The sequence below is a fragment of the Chiloscyllium plagiosum genome, unplaced genomic scaffold (assembly GCF_037043375.1).
Source record: "Chiloscyllium plagiosum isolate Xiang-an unplaced genomic scaffold, Cpla_swu_hap1 HiC_scaffold_2, whole genome shotgun sequence".
Classification (NCBI taxonomy): domain Eukaryota; kingdom Metazoa; phylum Chordata; class Chondrichthyes; order Orectolobiformes; family Hemiscylliidae; genus Chiloscyllium; species Chiloscyllium plagiosum.
The window spans coordinates 5,263,988-5,277,118 of NW_028270140.1; the positions used below are offsets into that span (position 1 = coordinate 5,263,988).

A 13,131-nucleotide genomic window follows, 5' to 3' on the forward strand; every position below is an offset into this window, starting at 1 on the left:
CCACCCTACTAATATACCCTCCCACCTTCAGAAATCTATGAAGGACCCTTTGTTGCACAGAACTTCCTAGTGTCATGCTGCTCACTAAATACTTCCTTGTCAAATTCCTCCTTCCAAAGTGTATCACCTCATACTTTTCAGAGGTAATTACCATAAGACCATAAAGCATAGGAGCAGAAATTAGGCTATTCAGTCCATCAAGTCTGCTCTACCATTCAATCATGGTTGATATGTTTCTAAACCCTATTCTCCCACTTTCTCCCTGTAACCCTGATCCCTTTCATACTCAAGAACCTATCTATCTCAGTCTTAAATATACTCAATGACCTGGCCTCCACAGCCTTCTGTGGTAATGAGTTCCATAGATTCACTACTCTCTGGCTCAAGAAGTTTCTCCTTATCTCCGTTCTGAAAGGTCTTTCCTTTACTCCTAGTCTCTCCTACCAATGGAAAAATCTTCCCAACATCTACTCTGTCCAGGTCATTCAGTATTCTATAAGCTTCAATTAGATCCCCTTTCATCCTTCTAAATTCCATCAAGTATAGACCCAGAGTCCTCAAACATTCCTCATATGTTAAGTTTTTCATTCCTGGGACCATTCTATTAAACGTCCTCTGAACACACTCCAGGGCCAGTATATCTTTCCTGAGATACGGGGCCCAAGACTGTGCACAATACTCCACATGTGGTCTGACCAGAGCCTTATAGAGCCTCAGAAGTACATCCCTGCTTTTATATTTAAGTCTTCTCAAAATAAATGCCATCATTGCACTTGCCTTCCAAACTGATTCAAACTGTAAGTTTACCTTAAGAGAATCCCGGACTAGAACTCTCAAGTCTCTTTGCACTTCAGACTTCTGAATTCTCTCCCCATTTAGAAAATAGTCCATGCCTCTATTTTTCTTACCAAAGTGCATGTTCTCTCACTTACCCACGTTGTACTCCATCTGCCACGTCTTTGCCCACTTTCCTAACCTGTCCAAATCCTTCTGCAGCCTCCCCACCTCCTCAATGCTACCTGTCCCTCTACCTATCTTTGTATCATCTGCAAACTTAGCCATGACACTCTCAGTTCCTTTATCTAAATGGTTCATGTATAAAGTGAAAAGTTATGGTCCCAACACTGAGCCTTGCGGAACACCACTTGTCATCAGCTGCCATCCTGAGAAGGACCCTTAACCCCGCTCTCTGCTTTTTGCCAGACAACCAAGCTTCTATCCATGGTAGCACCTTGCCTCTAACTCCATGGACCCTTATCTTAATCAGTAGCCTCCTATGCAGCACCTTGGCAAAGGTCTTCTTGAAGTCTTGATAGATAACATCTATTGGCTCTCCTTGGTCTAACCTGCTCGTTACCTCCTCAAAGAATTCTAGCAGAGTTGTCAGGCATGACCTCCCCTTGATGAAACCATGCCTACTTTGCCCTATTTTACCATACTTTTCCAAATATTCAGAAATCTCATCCTTCACGATGGATTCTCAGATCTTACCCACAAGTAAGGTTAGGCTAATCATTCTGAAAATACCATCAGCTACTTATCTGCCCATTTAACCATCCCATTTATATCTTCTTGTAACCGAAGACAATCAAACTCACTGTTAACCACCCGACTAATCTTTGGATCATCTGCACACTTACTAATCCAATCCCCATATGGTCACCTATATATAGGAATATATATGCATTACATAAATGACGAGTAATAGGTGACTCAGCGCAGATGCCTATGGAGTTACTAAAGCTGCCTTCTGTCATCACCTTCTATCTCCTACAACTGAGATAATTTTGAATCCACTTTATCTAATTACCCTGCATCCTTTGTGCATTTGCCTTCTTGATAAGTCTCTTACGTGGGACCTTATCAAAGGCATTGCTGAAATCCATATAGACTACAGTAACCACACTGCTTTCATCTAGATATCTGGCCACCTTCCCAAAAAATTCAATCAAATTTGTTAGGCATGACCTCCCTCTGACAAAGCCACACTGACTATCTCTATCTCTATCAAGTGGAGATAGATGCTTTCCTTCAGAATTTTCTCTAATAGTTTCCCTACCACTGACCTATCTGTACAACCCTTCTTAAATATGGGAACCACATTAGTTATTGTCTGGTCCTTTGGCATCTCCCCCATGGCCAGGGAGGAATTAAAAATTTGGGTCAGTAACCCTGCAATTTCCTCTCTACCTCCCATAGCAGCCTGGGATATAATTCATCTAGACTTGGAGATGCATCCACCTTTAAGACTGTCAACACCTCAATACCTTATTCTTCCCTTTGTCAATTTAGTAGGATCTGTGCAAATTTAAACATTTTCTTACTAGACTTTAGTTTATTGATATGGTTTTCCTCATCAGTGTTTTCTTCTACATCTGAAGTCTCTTTATTGAACTGCAGTTTTCTAAAGTGAAAGTCCCTTTCTTTCTCTCCTTCTCACTTGTCCCACTCCTCTTATCCTTTGCAATGTTAATTCCAGTCTCTACACTAGTCTTTCTCAGTCTTTATCCTCTCCGCAAAATAATTATTCTTTTTCAGTACCTTTAATTGTCAAATCCTCTAAGTTCCATTTCACTTTCCATCCTAATGAAATCTGAAGTTCTTTCCTTTTCCATTTCCTTAGCTGCTTTATTTCTTTCTTGTGCTCATGCTGTCTTACTCACAACCTAATTCGCGCTAACACAGTTGACTCACCACTTAGTGTATGTGCTCCCCGTTGTATTTGTATCAACAGGAAACACTGGGCCATCATGTTAACGATCTCTGCCTTCCCAGCTTTTATAAAGAATTTCCACCATTAAGTCCTTTGTCAATTCTGTTGCATTTAGACCAAGTTAAATCTTGTAAAACAGTCAAGGATGCCTCTTCTATTTGGAAAATGGTTTTAGCTCTTCCAATCCCATCTTAACTTAGAGTATAATAAACCTTAATCCTTTACTAAATACTGTCCCTCTATGTCCAGTGTCATGTTATCCACGTTCAAAAATCCAGGACTGAGCCCTAATTTTTAATGGCATGACCTGGTCAGAGGATTGAGTTGATAATCAAGCCCCTTCACTCCATGGGCGATCACAAGTGTATAAATGTCAAAATTAAAACACCATTAAAAACTTAATTAAGAATTTGCCTGACTTTGACTGCTATCTAGGACAAAGGAAATTCCCATAACATTTTGTCAATAAACAAAAAAATCCTATTGATTATAAGCTACATAGAAGAACATAGAAGAATACAGCGCAGTACAGGCCCTTTGGCCCTCGATGTTGCGCCGATCCAAGCCCACCTAACCTATACTAACCCACTATCCTCCATATACCTATCCAATGCCCGCTTAAATGCCCATAAAGAGGGAGAGTCCACCACTGCTACTGGCAGGGCATTCCATGAACTTACGACTCGCTGAATGAAGAACCTACCCCTAACTTCAGTCCTATATCTACCCCCCTTAATTTAAAGCTATGCCCCCTTGTAATACCCGACTCCATACGCGGGAAAAGGTTCACACTGTCAACCCTATCTAACCCCCTAATCATCTTGTACACCTCAATCAAGTCACCCCTAAACCTTCTTTTCTCTAATGAAAACAGCCCCAAGTGTCTCAGTCTTTCCTCATACGATCTTCCTTCCATACCAGGCAACATCCTGGTAAACCTCCTCTGCACCCGTTCCAGTGCCTCCACATCCTTCCTATAGTATGGCGACCAAAACTGCACACAATATTCCAGATGCGGCCGCACCAGAGTCTTATACAACTGCATCATGACCTCAGGACTCCGGAATTCAATTCCTCTACCAATAAAAGCCAGTACGCCATATGCCTTCCTCACCGCACTATTTTCCTGGGTGGCAACTTTCAGAGATCTGTGTACATGGACACCAAGATCTCTCTGCTCATCCACACTACCAAGTATCCGACCATTAGCCCAGTACCCCATCTTTTTGTTATTCTTCCCAAAGTGAATCACCTCACACTTAGCTACATTGAATTCCATTTGCCACCTTTCTGCCCAGCTCTGCAGCTTCTCTATATCCTGCTGTAACCTGCCACATCCTTCCTCACTGTCAACAACTCCTCCGACTTTCGTATCATCCGCAAACTTGCTCACCCAACCTTCTAACCCCTCTTCCAGGTCATTTATAAAAATTATCTTATCGTTTAACAAGTGACAAGATGGATTATTAGTATGATATCACAAACTTAACCTATTTATTCACAAATGCGATAGAGGAGTCAGAAAACAAAGGAGAAACATGATGGGTGGAAAACACAGGCAAAAAAGGAACAAATTTTGTGGATTAAATGTCCAAATCAAAAGGTGGATTAGCTGAGTTTCTCACAGTTTTTCTTTGGTTTCCCGTAATTATATCACATCTTGTCATCCAGAGAGGTCTAGAAGATTCTCGATTCAGTAGCAAGTCAGTTGGACCTAGATTCAATCTGAGTTCCATTTCCATTTCCATCCTAATGAATTCCAATGTTCTTTCTTCTTCCATTTCCTTGGCCAGTCAGTTGGACTTAGGTCTTTGATTGAGTTGGAATGTCTTATTTTCAGAGTGTTGGAATATTGGTTTACAGGAAGGAAAAGCTTAATCTATGAGGAACGTTTGAGGATTCTGGGTCTATAATGAGGAACGTTAACATATGAGGAACGTTTGAGGACTCTGAGTCTATATGAGGAACGTCAACATATGAGGAACGTTTGAGAATTCTGGGTTTATACTCAATGGAGTTGAGAAGGATGAGGGAGGATCTAATTGGAACATGCAGAATACTGGACAGAGTAGATGTTGGGAAGGTGTTTTCATTAGTAGGCAAGACCAGGACCCAAAGGCATAGCCTTAGATTAAAGGGAAGACCGTTTCAAATGGAGATAAGGAGAAATTCCTTCAGCCGGAGAGTGGTGAATCAATGGAATTTAGATAGAGATTTATGCATAACATTGCTTGCAAATTGTCAGGATACCTATGTCCAATTGTGTCCTCTTAGGTCCATGAGAGACTGCAATGTAAAAACTCAAAAGTTGTTGCTAGGCAGATATTCTACCCAGAGGCACCTGGTATCATCTTGTCTCACAAAAGCATCAAATGCAACTTCTGCAAAATGTACATGTCCTTTGAGATCTGAAAAGAAAAACATACTTAGTGTAGTCTCTGCAACACAGCAGCGCTCAAGCTTCCTTTTAACTAGTTTATATTCCAAACAAACGTATTCTTTACACTTCCTATTGAATCCCTCTCACCTTGAAGTGGAAAAATGAAATTGGGAACGTACAACATATTACAAATTCAGATTTTGATAATGCATATTACTGAATATTATACAGATTGGGTCTCTTTAATCCAGCAACCTTGAGACCAGCTCTTTGCCAGACCTTTGTGTACCAGGGGAGCTTGAACGTATTCAGTGTACAAACATCTCAAAAATAAAGGCCTCACTTTGAATTGTATCAAACACATGCCTAATGGATGAATGATTCTCCCAGCTGGATATCAAAAGCAGGACATAAGTCCCCCAAACTGGACAAGGTGTAACAAGAAGTGACACAAGTAAAGATTGATGCTCTAGAATCATTTTAGGGGAAGCTGGAAGTATTGTGTGTGCCAAAGCACAGAGGTTGCTAAATAAGAAAGTTACAAGCTGCTTTGTCACTTTGCTTTGAATGGCTAAACTTGCAAAGAGATCCCACTAACAGATTATAAAAAGTTGTTAACTTTGACCACTGAGTGCATTACATAATAAAAAATGTATAATTTTATGTATAATATTTCTATGTATAATAAGTAAAGTGCTTTCCCCTCAAAAAAATTATATTCACCTAACTATTGGACATACTGTTCCCATATTGCACATATTGCTTTCACCTGTGCTGTTTCACTTTCTCATTGCTGTAACACAGGTGCAGGGGCATAGTCTTAGAGGGAACCACTTATTGTTCTCAATGCCAATTCACGCAACTGAAAGACATTAGTACTTTCAAAACATAAGTGGCAGTTTGTTGTTGCATCAACTAGTCCCATCTTCATGAATACAAAACCAATTAAAAATATTGATCAGATTCATATCAGACTATAAGCATAAAGTGGTAATAATGTTTAAATATTATAAGCTTAGCTACTGACACCAATCTGAACTAAAAATGTGTTGATCTTTCTGATGTCTACACACTTGCTACATAGGTAAATCACTGTTAAGGATTGTTGCAATGATCAAATATTAAATGTCAGACTACCTATGCAGATACTTTGCCATATAAATTGTCAATAAATAAAGAATGTTTTAAGGTGTAGCAACATTGGCTGGAAGGAAGAAAAGAGAATTCACTTCTAAGTGATGAGTTAATCAATGCTGTAAAATGTACAAGTGTCAATAAGTTTCTGCATGAGAAAACAAATATTTTTCTTTTTGTTTTAGAAAACAGTACCCTGCCCTTCCACTCCTACCTTAACGTAATTCATGTTTTAGCATGGATTTGCAGCAGACATACAGATAGTAACTGTAATGTCATATTAATGACATGTTTTCTAATTATTTTAAGACCATAAGGCATAGCAGTAGAAACAGGCCATTAAACCCATCAGTTCTGCCCCGCCATTCAATAAGGTCATGGCTGATGTAATAATCTTCAACTCCGCTTTCCTGCCTTTTCCCCATAACCTTTGACTCCCTTACTGATTAAAACTCTGTCTCTTTCAGCCTCAAATATACTCAATGATCGCATCTCAACAGCCCTCTGTGGTAAAGAATTTCATAGATTCACTCCCCTCAAAAAAGACAGTCCTCATCTCTGTCTTACATGTATGACCATTTATTCCGAGTTTATGCCCTTTGATCCTAGACTCTCCCACAGGGAAAACAATCTTTCTCCATCCACCCTGTCAAGGCCTCAAAGAATCTTGTATGTTTCAATAAGGTAGCCTCTCATTCTTCTAAATTCTACTAGGTCCAGGCCCAATCTACCAACCTCTCCTCATAAGGCAGTCCCTCCATACATGGTATCAGCCTAGTGAACCTTCTCTGGACTGCCCCCAGTGCCAATATACCTTTCTACAGATAAAAGGCCCAAAACTGTGCACTGTATTCCAGCTGTGGTCTTACTAGTGTCTTGTATAGTTTCAGCACAACCTTTCTACTCTTACACTCTACTCTCTTTGAAATAAAGGCCAACATTCCATTTGCCTTTTCTATTGCCCGTTGAACTTAACAGTGCTTTTTTAACATTTAAATTGTATCATTTGAAGCTGATATTTTTAGTGCAGCAAACCTTGTTTTAACCAGCACCTTATGATACAGCGCTCTTGATAAGCCAGTCAAAATTATATACCTGAAATGCCAGATGTTTACTGTATTATAACAATCTCTGCGATCTCCAAGTAGTCAGTTAATGGTGTGATTGAGAAGGCTCTCTGCCAATTTATGCTGTAAATAAAGTATAACAGTGATGTCTATGCTCCCTGCATTATGTTTCTGTTGCTTCGTGTGTGTTTTTCCATTGAACATGTGAATCTCTTGACCAATGAGAATATTTGATCAACTGACAAGCTCCTGGTCCTACAGGTGCTGGTTAATAAAAATATTGTTGTATATATATATATATATATATATCCATTAATCCTTTCTCCAATTCCTCATTAATCTCATTCCTTAATTTTCATCTAATTATATACACAAAGTTGGAGGCTGGTTAGCTCAGTTGGCTGGATGGCTGGTTCAATCCCTGCTGAGGCTGTCCCGATGGATTCTCTTTTTCTACCGCTCCCCCCAGCTGAGGTGAAGTGACCCTCAGGTTGAAACACCACTAGTTGTTTCTCAAATGTGAAAGTAATCCCAACCCCTTTTTTTTTTATTTGATTTCTTACTGTCACGTACCCAGGTTCAGTGAAAAGTTTTGTTTTATGTACAGTACAGGCAGATCATACCAAATACAGTGCAGAAGGGTTCATAGAACAGTGAGGAATGCAATGTTACAGCTGTAGAGAAAGTGCCCGTAGAGCAAGGTCAACATTAAATTTGAAATTTGAAAGGTCCATTCAGAAGTCTGATAACAGCAGGGAAGAAGCTGTTCTTGAACCTGTTGATCCATGTGTTTGAAGTTTCAATAGTTGACTGTCGATGTGTCCCGAGAAGAAAGTGAGGATTGCAGATGCTGGAGATCAGAGCTGAAAATGTGTTGCTGGAAAAGCACAGCAGGTCAGGCAGCATCCAGGGAACAGGAGAAGGGCTTATGCCCGAAACGTCGATTCTCCTGTTCCTTGGATGCTGCCTGACCTGCTGCACTTTTCCAGCAACACATTTTCAGCTGTCGATGTGTCCCTCAAGGCTTATTTTGTAATGAATGTTTGGTTGATGTTTAGAAACGAAAATATCTCAGCAAGGTGTTCTGAATTCACATTAATTGAGACGTTAAAGAGCTATCTTTGTGGTTTATGAATTGATTTCATTTTCTTCTGCGATTAATCACTTTAGATATAAAAATGCATCAAATGGAGTTTTTTTTTTCAAATAGGAGCCTTTTAAAAAAAAATCTGTATAGTGAAATCTGCATCAAAGCGGTAGAACTTAATTTGATTTCATCTCCACATGGCTCCTGAAATCTGCTGGGGGTGAATAGGCATGAGTTGAAGTTGAAGATCTAAAGGACAGTGGTGTTGGATATCAGACATGAAAAGGGTTATTGGGGGTCAGGAATTGGCAGAAAATAGAATAAGTTGGTATGTGGACATAACGGGCCCAGGAGTGAGAAGGAATAACTTGGCACGCTTTGAAATGGATGGTACAAAGGTAACCAACAAAAAAAGATAAAGAAAGAAAACACAATTCAATGATTGAAACAAAACACAGAACAACAACATGGCTTTGTGCGTGGGAAATCATGTCTCACAAACTTGATTGAGTTTTTTGAGGAAGTAACAAAGAGAATTGATGAGGGCAGAGCGATAGATGTGATCTATATGGACTTCAGTAAGGCATTTGACAAGGTTCCCCTTGAGAGACTGATTAGCAAGGTTAGATCTCATGGAATACAGGGAGAACTAGCCATTTGGATACAGAACTGGCTCAAAGGTAGAAGACAGAGTATGGTGGTGGAGGGTTGTTTTTCAGACTGGAGGCCTGTGACCAGTGGAGTGCCACAAAGATCAGTGCTGGGTCCTCCACTTTTTGTCATTTACATAAATTATTTGGATGTGAGTATAAGAGTTACAGTTAGTAAGTTTGCAGATGATACCAAAATTGGAGGTGTAGTGGACAGCGAAGAGGGTTACCTCAGATTACAACAGGATCTGGACTAGATGGGCCAATGGGCTGAGAAGTGGCGGATGGATTTTAATTCAGATAAATGAGAGGTGCTGCATTTTGGGAAAGCAAATCTTAGCAAGACTTATATACTTAATGGTAAGGTCCTAGGGAAGTTGCTAAATAAAGAAACCTTGGAGTGCAGGTTTATACCTCCTTGAAAGTGGAGTCGTAGGTTGATAGAATAGTTAAGAAGGCGTTTGATATGGTTTCCTTTATCGATCAGGATATTGAATACAGGAGTTGGGAGGTCATGTTGCGGCTGTATAGGACATTGATTAGGCTACTGTTCGGATATTGTGTGCAATTCTGGTCTCCTTCCTATCGGAAAGATGTTGTGAAACTTGAAAGGGTTCAGAAAAGATTTACAAGGATGTTGCCAGGGTTGGAGGATTTGAGCTATAGGGAGAGGCTGAACAGGCTGGGGCTGTTTTCCCTGGAGCGTCGGAGGCTGAGGGGGTGACCTTATAGAAGTTTACAAATTATGAGGGGCATGGATAGGATAAATAGGCAAAGTCTTTTCCCTGGGGTTGGAGAGTCCAGACTAGAGGGCATAGGTTTAGGGTGAGAGGAGAAAGATATAAAAGAGACCTACGGAGCAACTTTTTCACACAGAGGGTGGTACCGGTATGGAATGAGCTGCCAGAGGATGTGGTGGAGGCTGGTACAATTGCAACATTTAAGCGGCATTTGTATGGGTACATGAATAGGAAAGGTTTGGAGGGATATTGGCCGGGTGCTGGCAGGTGGGACTAGATTGAGTTGGGATATCTGGTCGGCATGGATGAGTTGGACCAAAGGGTTTGTTTCCATGCTGTACATCTCTATGACTCTATAACTTGTAATAAACATTAGTTTCTCGCCCAGATTTGGAGACAAGGAAGTTCAGGAAGTATATGACAGACAAAGTGAAGGTGAGAGAAAACTGAGCATTGGAAACAAAGTCAACGACATTTTCCAGCTCGTGTAAGAAGCAATAGTTAAACATTAATACATTTTAAAACTAATTCAAATGTTTTTTTTTAATTCTTTTCGAAAGCAACTCCCTCAAAATCTTTGAGGAGTTAAACCCGGGCTATTTCGATCTTGAGCGACTTTAGAAACTGCCTTTTTAAAATTCACTTCCTCACGCCTTTCTCCGAGTGACATTACAGTTTCTTTTCAGCTTATAAAAAGTTTCGAGGGTGGAGGAGTTGGATTTAATAGTTCAAGACTTAACTCTTCGTTCTATGAAATAATTGCTGAGCTCAGTTAGCCGACAGAAATAATAAGTGAGCTGGTCATTCCTCATTAGGTGGACTCCAATTAGCAATGTGGAAATTGGAGCAGCTCGAGATGCGACCTGCAGTTGGTTAATAAGGTTAATTGGAGGCATTCATTGAACGATCAATTCCTTAGGCCAGCAACAGGGAATGTGATATAAAAAAGTCTCTGCACGAGCTTGCTATATGCTTTTGGCCGTTTTGGTTCGGGATTGTGAAAACGAATTATCATTACTGGAGGAAAGCAAACTTTGGATTATTGCTGTTCCTTTAAGAATTGACATGATTCCTTTTCACGTAGCCTTGTTGCTACTGTCGGTAGTATGTTCAAACCCGACCAGACTCGTAAATGGTGAGTAACTCAACATTTAAAATTAAAACTAGAGAGCTGTAATCTTTAAATATGAGCCTCTCGTTGTGAGGGAGTTAAGATGGGGAAAATTTCTAAATCGGTTGTGATCCATCTTGGCCCACAAAGGGACACGTTATTTTTTGTTGTTCTACCTTTTATGTAGAGCTCTTAATGCAATCCCTTCGGTCTGTTCAGATCAACAATTGTAGGGAACCCAGCTCTAATTTCTAATGGCCCACCTGCAGAACATGGGTCTTTTTAGGTAGCATTTTGGGCTTACTTCCCTATGCTCACTCAAAATATTATGTCCTTTTTTCACTAGCTCCCGTTCAAAGTAAGTGACACCGCTAACATTTGATCCTTAACTCTTGCACTCAATGTCCATTTTATTTCTGGTCAAACTTTGTAAGTTTCTGTTAACAGCGTATCTCTACGTATTGCTGTGGTGTAGTGGTAGTGTCCCTACCTCGAGTGTTGGGTTCAGTCCCACCTGCTCCAGAGTTAGGTGTAATAACAACACCTCTGAACAGGTTTTAATTAAAATCGTACCTACCATTGAGTGCTTCACTTGGAGTAAGTTCATCGAATGTTTGTAGCATTGAATCTGTGTAGAAATTGGACATCAGCTATCAAAGTAAGATCAGCTTCAGTCTTGATTCTGTTCCACACAATGGGATAAACCAAGTTGTTGGAGAAACTTTGCAGGTCTGGCAATCTCTGGAGAGAAATAACTGACCCTCAGATGCTACTAGACTTGCAAAGTTTCTCCAGTTATTTTCTTAAAATGAATATTTGCCAATTTTAGTCTAACATGGAACTTTAAACACCAGTTCTAAGCTTATGTTTTAACCATGAGGCAACTGGGGTGGGGTCAAGGAGGAAAGGCCTAGTTGCATTTGCTCTGATATTAAAATGTTCATGCTGTGATTTAACACTAATCAATCTTGAAACTACAGTTTAAGTTTTTTGACACAAATTATTGTACTGTCTTGAACAATGTCTGAATCTCCTATCCAATCCATAGTCAGTCTGTTCCAGGCAGCCAAGCTCTGTACCCTGATCAGCATTGATCTCTGAATTGCCATTTCTCAATTATTTTACACCACTAACTTTGGGGCTGTGTAAATTGGAGTTGCATTTGTTGAGGGTGTTACACTTTAATGCACCGGTATTTTAAAAGGTTAAAAGCTGTGGGGTATCACAAATATTTTGTATTGGACACCAATAATTTGTTTAATAAAAGTTTTTTTTATGGAGAAACTGTGGTCTAATGGCATATGTTTGCTACATTGGGAGTAGTTTAATTCAAAAGATTTAAGCCAAATAGCTTAAACTCAAACACTTAACTAAATGTTCTTTAGTACCATAGTAAAGTATTACTTTGAGGGTGGAAATCTATCTCCTAAACTTCAAATGTTTGGAAGTAATTGTTTGCCAATTTTTATGGCAGCTTTTTAACTCAAATAGTAAAACTACTTATCTAACAAAAATCTGATATGATTCCTTGCTTAACGAAAAGGTTCAAGAGCACCCTGTGATGCATCATGGTTTCGGTGCAGAAATGGTCGGTGTGTGCCATTAATGTGGAAATGTGATGGTGATGATGACTGTACTGATGGTAGTGACGAGAGTGATTGTGGTAAGTAACTGCTCAGTAAGTTCCTGCTTCTGCCTCGAGCAAGGACCCATAGCATGAAGAGAAAAGGTAGCTGACGCATATGAATCTTCAGCAAACAGGAGCTGTCCTTCCAACTTTCCTAACTTGTCACAATTTTGAGTAATCCAAATTTAATCAACTGTAGGATAATAACATTTGTACATATGTATGACTTGTATACAGTTAGATATTTAACCCAGTTTGTTCCATGGGGTAGCACTGATTTGGGCATCTCAATAGAAGGTTTGACTTTCATGAACAGCCATGAAACAGATCTCATACTGGAGTCTCAAATGATCACTGTCAACTAGTTATAAGTTGGTTTGGTTATGGAAACTTACTTGCCTACTGAAGTGCAAGTAAATAACACTCTGCTTCTTAAGCAATAATTCTATAGTTTAGAATCCAAGTTACTACAGAAATTTAGAATGTTTTGTTTGGCCAAAGAGCTCTAATGCATAGTCTTGGCAAATTCCATGGATACCATCTTGGGACATAGTTGATCTACTTGTATTCTTGCAGATGTGCCAATGCTGAACCAGGGTGGATAAAGTTAACAATTGCTGAA

General features: G+C 39.7%; 1 protein-coding gene across 1 annotated transcript in view; it reads left to right on the forward strand.

Annotated features, from left to right (window-relative positions):
- Positions 1–10,836: 10,836 nt before the first annotated feature.
- LOC122564032 (uncharacterized) overlaps positions 10,837–13,131 on the forward strand; it is a 35,103-nt gene continuing 32,808 nt past the window's right edge. The window contains exons 1-2 of the mRNA XM_087994371.1: positions 10,837–10,906; positions 12,426–12,545. Coding sequence (XP_087850497.1) covers positions 10,837–10,906; positions 12,426–12,545 — 190 coding nt within the window. The remainder of the gene's footprint in view (positions 10,907–12,425; positions 12,546–13,131) is intronic.